Genomic DNA, 16,041 nt, shown 5'->3' on the forward strand with positions numbered 1-16,041 from the left:
GGGGCGCATAGGGGTCTCCAGGGGTGAGCAGGGGCTTCGAGGGGCACGGGGGGGGGCTTGCAGGGGGCTCAGCGAGCCTGACCTGAGCTGAGGCCAGAGGAGAAGAGGTGGGCGGGAGGAGGCCAGGAGGAGAGGCGGGGAAGTGGTCCCCACAGGGGTGGGGGGCGGGCTGCTCCTGGAGCAGGGACCCCAGGGGTTTTATTTAGAGTTTCTCTCGGGGTGGTGGGCAAGGGGGCAGTCGAGCCAGGTCAGGCCGCCCCAGGGGGCCTGGGTGAGGGGAAGGGGAGAAACGCTGTGTCTCCAGGCAGCTCCGACAAGAGACTCCGTGGGGGCCGAGGAAGTCGGGGCAGACACCCTGCACTCAGGACCAGACGAGGGGGCCGCAGCCACCCCGCCGCCAGAACCGCACGCACCACAAGCCAGGGGGCTCAGGACAGCCACATGGAGACTGCCCTGGCTGGGACCAGAAGGTGGGCCGGGGCCAGGCCCTGGGGGGACAGGGTCTTAGATAAGCAGAGGGAGAGGCCGAGGCATGGGCGCAGACCGCAGGGGTCCCACCCCCTGGGAGGGGAGACCTCTCACCAGGACCTGCATCCCCACGAAGGGAATCTACCCCGGGCTCTAGGATGTCGCTACGTGGTCTGAGGACAGGGTGGGCCGGGGTGCCCGCTGCCCACGGACAGGAAGCCGCGGCCTGGCACAAAGCAGCGGCAGCACCTGGGGCCTCGGCCGCCACCGCACGCAGCTCGCACGGGAGGCTCTGGGCAGGAGGCTGCCACACGGAGCGGGTGGGAGGCCGGGCGAGGCCTGGACCTCGAAACCTCTCCTGGGGAGTCCCAGCCAGGCCCTCCGCTCTCTATGCGACTTCTCCACCAAAGGAGGCACGTTTTGAAGATGTGAAACGGAGACTCACCGTCCTCAACTCAACCACGTGACCGCAAGGGCTGAGGGGGAGAGTGGGAAAGCATGAGGGAGAGACGGGGACAGAGACGGACAGAGACAGAGAGAGACAGAGAGACAGAGACAGAGAGACAGAGACAGAAAGAGACAGAGACAAAGAGAGACAGAGAGACAGAGACAGAGAAACAGAGACAGAGACAGAGGCAGAAGAGACAGAGACAGAAAAGACAGAGACAGAGAGAGACAGAGGGTCAAACAGAGAGAGACAGACAGAGACAGAGAGAGACAGAGACAGAAAGAGACAGAGACAGAGACAGAGAGACAAACAGAGACAGAGACAGAAAGAGAGACAGAGAGACACAGAGACAGAGACAGACACAGAGAGACAGACACAGAGACAGAAAGAGACAGAGACAGAGAGAGACAGAGGCAGAGAGACAAACAGAGATAGAGACGGAAAGAGACAGAGACAGAGACAGAAAGACAGAGACAGACAGAGACAGAGAGACAGAGACAGAGAGACAAACAGAGACAGAAAGAGACAGAGACAGAGACAAACAGAGACAGAGAGAGACAGAGACAGAGACAGACAGATATGCAAAGACAGAGATATAAACAGAGCCAGATAAAGACACATAGAGACAGAGATACAGAGACAGATACACAGAGATGGAGAGACAGAGACAGAGAAATAGAGACAGACAGATACAGACAGAGACATATGGGCCGGGCACCATGGCTCACGCCTGTAATCCAGCGCTTTGGGAGGCCGAGGTGGCTGGATCACTTAAGCCCAGGAGTTCGAGACCAGCCTGGCCAACATGGTGAAACCCCGTTTCAACCAAAAATACAAAAATTAGCCAGGTGTGGTGGCGGACGCCTGTAGTCCCAGCTACTCAGGAGGCTGAGGCAGGAGAATCGCTTGGGCCCAGGAGGTCGAGGCTGCAGTGAGCTATGACTGCGCCACTGCACTCCAGCCTGGGCGACAGAGCAAGATCCTGTCTCAAAAAAAAAAAAAAGAGAGACACAGACCACCGAGAGACAGGCGAGGCCATGAGACACGGACCCTGGCCAGAATGCTGGGGGCACAGGTGAGTCAAAAGAAGCCAGAGAACCCCAGAGCAGTTTCTGAGCCCCGGGCCCACCGAGGGCCAAGGCTGTGGAAGGGGCCAGGCTCCTCCTCGCTCCCCAGGGGGGTCAGACGGATGGGACACTTTCACACACAGCTCTCCAAAACTTTCTGCCCCTAAAATTTCATCAGCTGGCCATCGACCTGCTCCTCCGAAATGGGGCCAACATCAGGAAAAGGAAGCTGGGGGCCTGGCGGACGGGGCCTGGCCTTCGGGGGAGGCAAGGTTGGGATTCCCTCCATACTGGGGGGGGCCCCAAAGGCCGCAAGAAAGGGAAATCGGGGTAGATCTCACTCTCTGCCAGTAGGAGGTACACAGTTAGCATGTTTCAATCGGGGAATACCAGCATCCCTATTTGCTGTTTGGGACTAATCAGGTAAACCCCAAAGCGAAGCACAGAAGCGGCCCCATTCACCACGGAGGGACCCGGGGGAAGGCACAGTGGGTGCAGAGCCGGCTGTATTCTCACCTTACACAAGCATGACTCCGAAAAAAAACAAATAAAAATCTCAATCCAATCCTGAAGGTAAGAAGGCTGTTGCCCACCGAAGCCGTAGGGCCCAGCAGTCACAGCTCAGGACGCCCCGGGCCCACGCTGACCCCATGGCGGGGCCGAAACCACACCTGTGGCTCCGTGCGCTCAGTGAGCCCAGGTCATCCTGGTCCACAGCCTGGGCCCCGGGCACACTCAGCTCTCAACCGCCACCCAAGCCCTGCTTGGGAAGACAGCGTCCGGGTCTTATGCAGTTAATAAAATAATTTCAGATCAGCTGCGTGTGGCTTGGGCACCAGGTGGAGCTGCCCACACCTTCTCCACGGGGCTGAGCCACTCGGTAGGCATGTATTGGGCTGGGCTGGGGCCCGGTTTCAGCCTCCCAGGAGACCACACACCCTGCCTTTCACACCACCAGCCCGAGGGTGCCTGTGGCCGCAGGTTGGGGGGAGCCCGGGAGCCAGGTCTGTTCAGACCTGATCGAAGTGGGGCCTGCAGAGCCGCCTAGTCTCCAAAAGCACAGAGCGTCGGGGACCCCACGTCCACCCCACTTGGGCCAGGAACCCTCTTGGCAGGTGACTTGCTCCAAGAAGAGCCCGGCCATAGTGCAGGCACAGGGGCTAAGAGGGTGGGCTGGGGTCCCGGCAGCAGGAAGGCCGGGGAGGGGGTGGCCGGGAGACCACCTAGACGGACAGGCTGGAGGCCAAGCTGCCCTTCTTCAAATTCTCTCACCTCTCACCCCAAGGGGTAGGGCTGGGGAAAGAGGCCAGGGACAACAGCAAGGCCCACGACGTGGCAGCCAGCCATGGGCACCGAGGGCAAAGCCTCCTACCCACCAGCCCCACAGCCACCAGGTCACAGGATCAGCCCCTGAACCAGGGTTGCCCAGGACAGATCTCCTAGGGACGCCTCTTCTCTCCCTTCCCCCAACAATCGGGACAAGGAGCAGGTGGGGGGTCCCTCAGGAGGAAGAAGATCCCACCACCGCTGAGCTCAGCGCCCCCCACCCTGGGCCCAGCCCTCCCCACCCCAACCCCCGCCTCGGCCGCGACCAGGTGCTGTCACGACCACAGGTGGCCAGCAGGTGGCCCCAAAGAGACGTATGCAGCCGGCTCAGCCCAGGAGCCTGGTCCAGCAACGGGACAGGCGTGCGTCCTCAGCCAGCGGGCAGGCGGGACGGCCAGGAGGGGAAAAGCCACAAGGCCCACGACTCACCAGGCCCCACCAGAGTGCGTCCGCGTAGGTGTCAAAGTGGTCGTTCTCCCCCTTCTCCGCCAAGTACACCAGGAACGAGGCCAGGATGAGGCAGAGGAAGCCGATGTACCAGGCGGTGACCAGCTCCTGCCAGGCAGAGGGCATCGCCGTCACCACCAGCCGCCCGCCTCCGGAGCACTGCAGCCTCGCCTCAGCCTGCCCTGGGCTTCGTCTCCAGGGATGTGGGGGCTGAACCCCTCTCCTGAGGCCAGCAGAGGCTCTGCACAGGGTCAGGGGAACCCGGAGCGGCGGCCGGCTTCACTCTCGTAGCTGCACCAGCCCCTGCCCGTGCCTCCGGCGGCTCGCACGGCCGGCCCGCCGTGTCCTCCAGGGTCAGCAGCGTCTATGCCGGCGGCCGGCGGGGCTGGAGAATCTCAGGACTGTGGAGACCCTCCCCCAGCCTCCCTGAGCCTCAGGGCGCAGATGTGAAAGGGTGCCCACTCCAGCCAGCACCCAACCCCACAGCATCCAGGGAGGGAGGGGCCCCCGGGGGCTGACCCCTGCCTGTTCTGCAGACAAAGCCACTCCCCGTCCAGGGCGCAGGAGGGAAGAAAATGGGGAGGGGCCGTTTGAGCAAATAAGCCCACCCATGCGTCGAGTGGACGGATAGCACAGTCTGGCAGGATGGGGTCTCGGTCACCGTGGGGGTCTCGGTCACCGGGGGGGGGTCTCGGTCACCGGGGGGGTCTCGGTCACCGGGGGGGGGTCTCGGTCACCGGGGGGGTCTCGGTCACCGGGGGGGGTCTCGGTCACCGGGGGGGTCTGGGTCACCGGGGGGGTCTCGGTCACCGGGGGGCTCCTGGCCCGCCTCCGCCGTAAGCTGCGGCTTGAGCCACCACCAGGCACGTGAGGAGCCCGGCGTATTGATCCTGGCACTAAAACCCAGGAAGAAGACGCCCAACCACAGAACCCAGGGTTCTCAGCAGGAAAAGTGGGGAGGGTGGGGGGTGCAGGGGCCGAAGTGGCCTGGCCTTTTGAAAAAACAGCTTTCTGGAGACAGACGACAAAGATGGGCCAAGCCCTGGGAAGAGGTACCAAGAAGAGCGGCAGGGGAGCGGCTTCCCCACCCGAAGGCTCGCTGGCCTGGCCGCAGACCCACCGCTGACCTTCCCTCCACCCAGGGCTCTCGGAGCACACCCCGGGCAGAGGGGGGCCCGCTGCACGCCAGGACCCTCGCCGGCTTGGACACCCACCCAGCCTGGGTGCCGCAGCTCACCTTGCTGTGGGCGTAGACCACCGAGCCCAGCAGCTTCCAGGTGCCACCCCGCCGGTCCATGCGGATCATCCGCAGAATCTGCAGGAAGCGCAGGCTCCGGAGCGCGGACGTGGCAAAGACGTTGCCCTGGGAGCCGGCGGCCAGCACCGCGATGGAGGCGATGAGCACCATGATGTCTGTGAGGCGGGCGTGGAGCTGGTGAGGGGGGCTGCCCTGTGCATCCCCTGGGGGAAGCCCCAGCCCCGGGTTCCAGGAGGCTGTGCAGAGGGCCGGGAAGGTGTGTGCCAAGCGCCCGGCGTGGGCTCTGTCCGGCCTCAGGAAGGCCATTACGACCGTCCAACCTGCCTGCGGGGCCCAGGACAGGCAACCTGGCGCCACGTCCCTCTTCCTGAGACTCAGGCGCAGTTAACCACAGGCTCCGACTCCAAGTCAGCAGGCGAGAGGAAACTTCCAGAAGGAGCCCACGCAGACGCCCCAGCTCCCCCCAGGGCTGAGTCCGTGCCTGGGTCCCCGGCCCCGACACCCGCACCAGGCCTCACCAATCACGCAGAATGGCTTCCGGGCGAACTTGAGCCTCCCCCTCCAGCCGCGGTAACGGCAGCAGCAGCCCGCGGCCCAGATCCGCACGAAGTACTCCACGCCGAACACCACAATGGTCACGATTTCCTGCAGGGGAGGCGAGCTGAGGCCACGCGAGGCCTGGAGGAGGGCCTGGGGGCCCCGCCTGGGCACCCACAGGGGCCGTTCTGGCCCAGAGACCATGGGAAACTGCAAGCTTGGCCCGATGCCTCTCTAGCCTCTAGGCAGGACGGGTTGGGCCCTCTGGGGTCCCTGAATCCAGGAACACCACGGGGTCACCCTCCCCCCATCCCTGTCTGAGCTGGGGGCTCTATCTGAGCTGTGGGAGGCCTGTCTGTCTGAGCTGGGGGACCCTGTCTGAGCTGGGGGTGTACAGCAGGGCCATGAAGGACCCAGGTAACTACAAGGGGGGCATAGCCTCCACCCAGACCTTGGGCAGTCCCAGGACAGAGGGATAGCGCGGGCAGTAGAGGGAGGTGCCTTCGGGTGGGGACCAGTCTCTCTGAGAGCCCCCCCACCCCGTTACCAACAGCAACACAGGAATTGTACTCCCTCCCGTTGCCATGGCACCCACCCTGCCCTGGCACAGTGTTGCTGCCAGCGTCACCACCCCCACCCCAACACCCACGCCTGCCGTCTGCTGGGGACGCCCCACGGCTTTGGCTCCGGAGATAATGGGAGGGTAGGAAAAGGGGGGTGGGCCCACGCGGGGTGGGGGGATGGAGGCGGGGCTGTCAGCTGCTGTGACGTCACCAGGAGGGGTGAGGCGCAGCCTGAGTTACTCACAGCGAGGGTGGGGCTGTGGGGCTGGGGGCCGGTGGGGCTGACAGAGCACCACGTCACAGCCGGCGCTGGGGCTGCGGGAGCTGGTTCGGGGCTAGAGGGCGCAGGGCAGGGGAGAGGGGTTGTGCGGTGGGGGTCGGGGAGGCCTTTACGGGAGGCCAGGGTTGGGGGCATCAGAGGCTCTGTAGTAACAGGAACGGGGGACAGACACCCAGGCAGCGCCAGCTCCTTCCCGGCCCCTCCAGCCCCACCGCCCCCGCGCGGGGCTCACCAGGATGTAGAGGGCCCCCTCCGAACTCTTCTCATACTCCTTGATGGTGGAAAACACAGACAGCACGAGGCAGGAGAAGACCAGGAGGAACCTGGGGGCACGGAGCGCGCGCTCAGTCGGGCCTCGGGGGCACCAGTGTGGCTGCGTCTCCAGAACGCAGGACCCCACTCCCCACCCACCCCACCAGAGCCCAAACCGGCCAGAGGGCACCCCTCAGCCGCCTCCTGGGGCCCCAGAACTCCACGGTGGCACGGTGCGCAGCTGCCCACCCACCCCAGGATGCGCCCCCCACCCCCATGCCGGCCCCACCCCGTGTCTGGGTCCAGCCTGGCAGCTTCAGCCTTCGGGAAAGTCTCCAAAACTCTCTGAGCCAAATGGGAACAGCCAGCCCTGCCCATCAACTGCTGCAGAAGCAGAAAAAGCAACACCCCCGGGGCAGAAGGCTCCGGACCAACCCTCCCCTCTCCTCACACTCGCCAACTATCTCCTCTCCAGACCCAGACGCAGAGAGCTCCCCCCTGCCAATCAAATCCAGAGCCAAGCAACAAGAGCTCCTCGGGTCGTCTTCTTTCCGGCCTCTCCCTGGCTGCCAGGAGGCTCAGTTTCTCCTGGTCACAGGCACCTTCTCCTGCCAGTGATCCCCACGGTGACTGCTCTTCCCATCCTCTTCCCACGGGACCACCTGACGCTCACTAGCCCTTTCCAACCTCCCCTCAGATGATCAAGTTCACAGCCACACCTAAATTCTCCCAAATATATGAAGTTGTTTTTTTCAGACCGAGTTTCGCTCTGTCACCAGGCTGGAGTGCCACGGCACAATCTCAGCTCACCGCAACCTCCACCTCCCGGGTTCAGGCGATTCTCCTGCCTCAGTCTCCTGAGTAGCTGGGACTACAGGCTCGCACCGCCACACCCAGCTAATTCTTGTATTTTTTAATGGAGACAGGGTTTCACCATATTGGCCAGGCTAGTCTCGAACTTCTGGACTCAGGTGATCCTCCTGCCTCGGCCCAGCAAAGCGCTGGGATTACAGGTGTGAGCCACCGCGCCCAGCCCAAATGCGTGACTTTTTCTCGGCCCTGCATCCTCCTCTGATACAAGCGGCTCTGATTCACTTGCTCCCTTGCCCACCCAGAAAGCTGCAGACGGGAGGTGCCTGCCCGGCTGTGGCTGCAGCAAGGCCACCCACATAGAAGAGTCAGAAAATCTCCCAGCTCTTCCTGGGAGCAAAGCTGAGCGTCCCGGAGCCTCAAGCTGCCGCTTTGGCAGGAAAGCAACCCCCGCCGCTGAAGTCACGGAAAGCACATGAGAGAGAAACCCACTTCTCAGGAAGCAAATGCTTCATCCCCTTTCCATTTCTCACACATGTCCTGGGACGTGCAGGGGGCGTGTCCAACGTCCGGGTCCTCGGTCACAGCCATAATGGAGGCCACTCGTGGAATAAGCCCTCGTTCCCGGCAATGGGCGAGAAGCATCGCCTTTCCCCTGACAACGGTGCTGCCTCTCGTTCCAACCATGCTCAGACCAGGAGCCACAGAGCAGCCACCGCCCCGTGTCCACGCCCCTTGCTGTCTCCACACTCACCATCACCTCCCACACCTGGTGGCACGGTCACCACGGAACCTGAGGGCACTGCTGTGTCTCCAGCCCGGCCCCGCCCCGAAGACTCAAACCCGAGCCCTTCCTCCGCCCCACGTCCAGGGTTCTGCTGGGGGAGGGAGATTCCCCACACACAGAATCCCTTCCCTCCCATTCCCGAAGCTGCGCCACAGCCCTGCCTGGGTTCCAGGGCACTGCCCCACTCCCCTCTCCCCACTCCCACAGAGGAAATACTCCCTGGATGCCCTGCAGGGCCAGGGGGCTGGCCACCGGTACCCCAGGGGCTCTCTTCAGCCTAGGCACACCCCTCAGCGCTGGAGCTTCGAGCACCACAGCTCCCGTCCAGACCCACCCTCCCATCACAGCTTCGCCATTCCCTTTCCAGTCTGGGGGCACGGGGGTGCTCATGGGATTGAGGCCTGGCCGACCACTGCCATCGAGTGGTGGCCCCAGAACCTCTGCTGCAACTACCAGGAAAACGGCACCCCCTTCCCACCGAGGCCGCCAACTAGGAGGAAGCAGGCCTGGGGCACTGGCAGGAGGACGGGTGGGCACAGGAAAACCTGCCTGAAAATGAGGTCACCACGAGGAAGCCAGCACTGAGGGACTGGGGAAGAATCATAAAGACATGTAATGTGAGCACCTAGATCCAGCAGTGCCTGAAACCCCTTAGACTTCAACATTACATAAGCCCATTACTTAGGAAACTTTGGATTTGTTCTCTGCCGCTTGCAAATAAAAGATCCCAGAGCTTTCAGGCTATGAGCAGCTGTTGGGCGTGAGTGTGTCCCTGCTCTGAGCCCACGCCTGACTCCACCATGCTGTGGCCACGTGCTACTCCAATCCATGTGGCTGTGACAGAATCTGCCACGGATCAAAAGGGAAAAAACAAAACAAGTCCTCAGTGTGAGGCGCTATTTAGGGAGCAGAGGTCAGCGTCGGCCGAAGTGCCTGGTGGGAAGAGCACCCCACACCACTCAGGGCGTCACTCTCTCAGGAGAGCCCCTGGAGAGCACCGCAGGGAGAGGACTCACCGAAGGCTGAGCGCTGCGGCCAGGAGAGGCGGGAAGCCCCAGCATCTCAGCCTGCAGGGAGAGTTCTCGGACTTTGGCCACAGAGGCAGAAGGACGGGACCAGGCCACCCAGGCACAAACCTGGGGTCCCAATCACCCTAGGCTCAGGCTCCGAGTCCCCTAACTGGGATCGGCTCACTGGGCGGTGGCAGCAATTCCAGCAGATAACTGACCCCACATCTGACATGCCACGCTCAGAGTGGGCCCCATCCTGCACCGTCGGTGCCACGCACCAGCACCCACGCCAGTGCACAGCCCTGCATCACCCCCACCCTGGGACCCCTCACCCATCGCACTCCAGGAGCCTGCTGCCCTCTGCCCCTACAGGCCCTGCACCACCCCCACCCCGACTCACCACCTCTCCCTAACCCAAGCCCCCAGGTGCCCCAAACCCTCCTCCTGCTGCTCCAGAGGGACCTAGATGAAGCCTGCTGCTCTTTCAGAGATCAGGGGCACAGCGCCCACACCAGGCATGGTCCCCACGCAGAGGGTCAGGGCCGGACCTCCCTCCCCAAGTGGCTTCAGCCTTCCAGGAATAAGGCAGCGCTGATGCCCGCCCCTCTGCCCCCCAGAGCTGCCCCAAGTATGGGAGGCCATTGATGCCCGAGGCAAGGACCAAGACTCCCTAAGGCATCACTGGGCACCGCAGTCACGCCTGGGGGCAGAGCCTGAGGAGACTGCTGGGAGGGTGGGGGGAGCCAGGAGGTCACACAGGGTCAAGGTGGGGTCAAGGTTGAACAAGAGTGGCAGCATCCGGGCGACAGCTGGCAGGGCCGCGTCTGTGGAGCCGGGGCTGCGGAGCTCAGAAGCAGGGGAGGGCAGGCCTGTGCAGAGTCCTTGGCGTAACTAACTGCATCCTAGTAAAAGACTCCATTTGTCTTTCACAGAGCACTCTACGAAGGAGGAAAAGATGTTTTGTTTAAGAACAACAACAACAAAAATCTGGCCTGGCGTGGTGGCTCACGCCTGTAATCCCAGCACTTCGGGAGGCCCAGGCAGGTGGCTCACCTGAGGTCAGCAGTTTGAGGTAACCTGGCCAACGTGGAGAAACCCTGTCTCTACTAAAAATACAAAAACTAGCCAGGTGTGGTGGCACACGCCTGTAATCCCAGCTGCTCAGGAGGCTGAGGCAGAACTGCTTGAACCCGGAAGGCGGAGGTTGTAGTGAGCCAAGATTGTGCCACTGCACTCCAGCCTGGGTGACAGAGTGAGACCCTGTCTCAAAGAAAAAAGTAAATTGAAATAAACTGACTCAAGAAGAAACAGAAAATCTAAACAGCCCTATAACAAAGAACCAGCAGTCAAAAAACTTCCAACAAAAAAAAGTCCAACAACTTTCACTACAGCTATTGTACTTTTTAGCTTCCAAAGAAAAAAGTCAATTTCAATAAAGACATTGAATCGGCCAGGTATGGTGGCTCACACCTGTAATCCCAGCACTCTGGGAGGCTGAGACGGGTGGATCACCTGAGGTCAGGAGTTCGAGACCAGCCTGACCAACATGATGAAGCCTCGTCTCTAATAAAAATACAAAAATGAGCTGGACGTGGTGGTGCACGCCTGTAATCCCAGCTACTCGGGAGGCTGAGGCAGGAGAATCGCTTGAACCAAGAGGCAGATGCTGCAGTGAGCCGAGATCAGGCCACTGCACTCCAGCCTGGGCAAGACAGCAAGATTCTGTCTCAAAAAAAGAAACAAAAAAATAAAGACCAAGTCCAACCAGAAAAGGACACTCACAGCACCCCCTCCGGCTCCGCTATCCCTGGAGGCCTGTCTTCACCGCGGCCGCAGCAGCCCAGGCCAGGCCTCCAGGCAGCTTCTGACCCTCTGTGCTGTGTCTTCTTCCTCGTTAAACCTGACTTTGTGGTGGAACGTGTGCCCTGGTGGGATACAGTTCGCAGCACTGACCCACGTGATGTGGCGTGGCCGTGACCGCAGTGTGGCCATGACTCCACATAGCTCGTGGCTTGACTGAAACGGCATCAATAAAAGCCTGACCTTGTGGACAGACAGAAACCACGTGGACCTCACGTCGGGCCTATCCTGTGTACAAAGCACCTCCAGCATGTGGGGCCTCAGGAGAGCTCCCCCCGGCCAAGAACAAGAGGGCGTCCGTGCTGCTCCAGGCTCGATTCACCCACAGGCACCCCCATCGCTTCTCTCTGCCCAGACCCAGTCCCAGTCATCTCCCCCACAAACACCGCCCAGATGTGGGGAGGCGGCATGACCCCCTGCAGCCCCCCTCCAGCCCGCTGGGGCCCCCCCAAGTCCCTGAGTCCTCCAGCCTTGGCAGACGCCGTCCCCACAGCTCTGCCTTCCAGCTCCCCAGCAGTGGCCTCTGCTGCGCGGCTCTGGAGGGGAAGACGGGGGACAAGGTGGTCCTCCTGAGACCTGCCCGGGAAGGACACGGCCGTGTTTCAGAAGCACGCAGGACCGTGCAGTCTGAAGCGGAGGCGGAGGCGGAGGCTTCGGCACAGGCGGCTCGGCCGAGGTCAGCCCCACAACCTGCCCATCCCAGCACCAGAGCCACCTGAGACCTGGCCCTGCTCCGCCACAGGCGGCGGGGATGGCGCCTTCGAAGGCTCTGTCCACCGGGCAGCAAAACCAGAGGCGAAGGGGCAGGGGACACGTCTTAAAGCGTCTCGTGTGAAAGCTCAGCATCTCTAGCGTGAGCCCAAGTCCAGATTCCACTCACACGCACCCTGAAGACGCCCCAGCCCCATGCGGCTGAGAAGCCATGACCCTGTGCACGCCTCTGAGCGAGGCCTTCGTAAAGTGCGGCCACAGCTTCCCTACGACCCTTAAAAAGCTGGTGAGGCCGGTGCTCACGGCCCCCACACTGGCCGTCCTGTGGAGCCCACCGATGACCGGGGCTGCGGAGAGCGTCCGTGCCTCACGCCTTATGCCCCACGCGAAAGCCTTTCTAAAGAGAAATTTCTGGAAAGAGAGCACCCATCGGTCATCCTAAATCCCTACAGAAAAGACAGGATACATGCTTCATTCTTTTTATTTTTTTCTGTATGTTTTCACAACCGGATCGGCTCCTCGAGATCTTCCAAAGGAGGTGGGTGCGGGTGGTTATTTGCTTTCTTGCTGAGGACCGTGACGAAGCCGTCACTCCACCCGCTGTGCTTGCTGCTCAAATGGGCCCGTCCACCTTTGCCCAGCGGGAGTGTGGCCGCCAGAGCAGCTGGTTTCATCTGCGGATGCCCAGGGCCCTTTCCACCCCAACCACCTCTGGCCCGCACACGCCTCTCCTGGAGATGTCCCCTCAGGTCCGCTCCAGGCAGGGCAGGGAAGGTCACTCCATCCTGGCCAGAGGACCACGCGGCCATGTCCCACCAAGCTCTCCAAGAAACAGGGCCGACTGCAGAGCCGGCGCCCCACCAATCACGTGGGGACTGATTTGAGGAACAGGCCCCTGCACGCGTGGGAGCTGCCAAGTCAGCGGGCCAGCTGGGACTCCCAGCAAGAGCCGATGCTGCCATCTGAGTCCAAGGTCCACCGAGCAGGCTGGAAACACGGCACGGCTTCCACACTGCCGTCTTGAGGAGAGTTTGCTTTCTTCCAGAAACCTCAGTCTTTTCTCTCTAGGCCTCAGCTGCCAGAACGAGGCCCACCCCAAGGCGGAGGGTCACTGGCCTAACTCAAAATCTGCTGACCTATGTGTCCATCACGCTGGAAAACACCTGCACAGCAGCATCGAGGCAGATGAGTGGTCGCCAGCCGGGCCCCGTGGCGCGGCCAAGTGGATGTATAAAATGACCATCACGGGACGGAAGAGGACACAGGGCCCTCGGCCAGAGGCCGGCCTGCGGCAGGACGGGCTGATTCGGCGGTGCAGGCACGCAACGCCCTCACTGGCGCCCGAGGACAGTTGTGGGGAGACCCAGGTCTCCTGCCCGCGGCTCCAGGGCAGGTCCAGGCCACACGTCCGCCCAGGTCCCCCACCGGCCGGCCCACACCGGGACCCACCTCGTGGGAACCGGGAGCCTCCCCGCAGACAGCGAGGACGCCTCGGCCCAGGGTGACATGCCAGCGGGAACTCCAGCCGCAGGGGCAGGGGTCGGGGAGCGGGCAGGAGTCCCTCAGGCTGAGGGGAGGGTCCAGGGCTGTGTGAGAAGGTCGAACCACAGCACTGCATGTGGAGGCCAGGCACGCCTGAGCGGCTGGGGGGCTAGCCCAGGTCCAAGAGCCAGCGCCTGCCCCCCGATGCACCCCTCACCGCCACCCCAAAACCACGAGCTGCCGCCTCTCCTGCCCTATCCGGTGCCACACATCGTGGACGTGGGCGAAGCAGCATCAGGAACGCCCTGCATCAGTGGATCTGGGTCCCAAGAGGCCCCCCAGGAGACAAGTGTCCTCCTCCCGCCCTGACAAGTCCCAGCCTCCAGCAGGAAGGCACTGGCCCGGAGGTGCTGTCGCCAGGGGGCATTTGGCCCCACCCACATGTGAGGTCGACCCAGAGGCCTCTGCCCCGACCCCAAGCTCCCGGCTGCAAGCAGGGGCGCTGGCAGCGGTGCCAAGGCCCAGGCAGGCAAACCACACACCAGGGACGTCCCATTTCCAAGCCGCGATTAATTTCCTGTGCTCGCTGGCCAAGTTCTTCAATTAACTGAGCCCTGGGAAAAACGTGCAGACGTCTCGTGCGCCTTCCGTGGGTGATTCTCTGTCTGCCTAGCGGGGTTTCTGTGGGTGGTTCTCTGCCTGACGGGGCTTTCTCTGGACTCTCAGGGAGGTCGGAGCAGGGGACGATGGGGAGGCCCCTGGCTTCTTGGTCAGAAGCCCAGAGTCTTGGGAGGCAGGGGAGGCTCAGGGGAACACAGAGGGCATCACCCATCACAGGAGGGGCTCAGGGACCTAGCTCAGCCCAGCAGAGCCACATACACAATCCTGTGGGCTTCCTGGAGGAGGTGTGTACAGGGGGAGGGTGGCCCTACAGGGTAAAGAGGAGTTGGCCACAAGCGGAAAAGAGAGAAGAGCAGGTGGGGAGACCTAGAAAGAGAAGGGCAGGCGTGTTCATGTCCGGCCGAGGGTGAGGCTGACCAGATTTGGGAACAGGCGGGGTGGGGGCGGGGACGGCCCCACAGACTCGAATTCTGAGCCCTTGCTGCTGCATCCGGGAAGGCCAGCTCCTCGGGCTACAAGGAACCCTCCTCCAAATTAAGAAAGAGCGAGGCCCAGGTCCCTGGTGACCAGGCTTCTCAAACCATTTCAGAAACCCTGGAGGCAGAGCACACGCAGATGCGGGCGAGCTGTGGCTGCTCCCCGTGGGCAGGGACCAGGAGGAACGGAGCCAGGATTCAGGGAGAAGACGGATCTCCTGCAGCCAGCCCCTCAGAAGCCTCCGGCTCCTTCCAGCTCAGCTTCCGCCGGCCCCGCCTGCCCCCGCCCCGCCCCGCCCCGCCTCGCCTCGCCTCGCCGGCCCGCAGACCCTGCACTCTGGGAGCCACCCCTCCCACCTCGGCCCCGCCCAGAAAGTGCAGGTGACGACTCCCAGTTTTGGAACAGATGGCACAGATGGCGCCACCGGAGGCAGCCGGTGCACGAGAGGCATAGAGACGGACGCCCAAGAAGACCCGCGGGGGAGGGAAGAGGTGGCTCGGGTGCATCTGGGCCTGTGCGGGGGACGAAAAGATCCCAGTGCCTCAGCCATGGCCTCAGGCCCCAGGCAAACCAGGGAAGAAGCCTCCAGACGTCCCGAATCTCTGCCCAGCCACCCAGTCGGCTGAGCTGTGAGGAAGACACAGGGGTTTCCAGGCCTCTCCACACAGCATGCCCCCAAGACACCCACACTCACACCCATCTTAGATAAGGGGAAACTGAGGCTCACTCAGGTGGGTGAGGGTCTCTGCCTCTGACCCAGGGGAGGGAGAGGGCGGCAGGAGACCCCTGATGGCACCCCCCAGGCTCAGGCTTCAAGAGGAAAAGCTCCCCAGGAACGCTGGGATGAACTCCTAGGCTACGTTTCCTCAGGGTCCCAGGCACAGCGTCCTGACGTGGGGCAGACACTCCCTAAGAGCCAGGGACATCCCGGGGTGGGGGCCATCACCACCCTCAGACTCAGGCCCATGGCATGGGAGCAGCCCCTCCCGAGCTAAGCCGGGAACGCAGCCCACCATGAGGCACTAGGCTGGGGTCTCGCTGGCCCCACAGGGGCAGCCCCCCCTCCTGCAGGCCTTCCCGCCTCAGCCGCTTCTGGCGCTGGGTTCTGACTCTAGCAGACTCTCCGGAGGACACAGCAGTGGGTCCTACCGAGACCACCCCCACCTTGTGGGAGAACAAGGGCCTGGGGAGGGGGTTGGAAGGTGTGGAGAGGTGGAGGGAGCGTGGGGAGGGACCGGGACCTCCAGCTCAGCCTGACCCTTGTGGGTCCAGCCCGCGATGAGACGCTCAGAAATCTTCGTTCTGCCAAGCAGGAGGGGCTGGAGCTTCGTGCCCCCAAATGGGAAGCCCCAGGCTGGAGACTGCACAGCTCAGCTAAGCAGCACCCCAACCACGTCTACCAAAACCCATAGGCAAACTCAGGCCCCCGGGAGCTCTGGGCAGGGAGAGGCCCCCCACCCCCTCCTGCCCAAGCAGCAGCCAAGTCTACAAGAAAAGAAAGAAAAGGCCATCCTCCCTCCCTTAGGAAGGGAGGACAGAGTGAGGACGGCGGGAAGATGGAAGCATGGCGGAGGGCAGCAAGAGAATGGGAGGAGGGAGGGAGGATGGGGAGGAGGGAGGGAGGATGGGGGCAAGGG

At 62.7% G+C, this 16,041-nt stretch overlaps 1 protein-coding gene across 1 annotated transcript in view; it reads right to left on the reverse strand.

The window, feature by feature from the left end:
- KCNQ2 (potassium voltage-gated channel subfamily Q member 2) overlaps nt 1-16,041 on the reverse strand; it is a 75,561-nt gene that overhangs the window by 38,950 nt on the left and 20,570 nt on the right. The window contains 4 exon segments of the mRNA XM_037733914.1: nt 3,592-3,864; nt 4,994-5,169; nt 5,533-5,659; nt 6,627-6,717. Coding sequence (XP_037589842.1) covers nt 3,592-3,864; nt 4,994-5,169; nt 5,533-5,659; nt 6,627-6,717 — 667 coding nt within the window.

This window comes from Cebus imitator, unplaced genomic scaffold, assembly GCF_001604975.1.
Source record: "Cebus imitator isolate Cc_AM_T3 unplaced genomic scaffold, Cebus_imitator-1.0 Scaffold555, whole genome shotgun sequence".
Taxonomy (NCBI): domain Eukaryota; kingdom Metazoa; phylum Chordata; class Mammalia; order Primates; family Cebidae; genus Cebus; species Cebus imitator.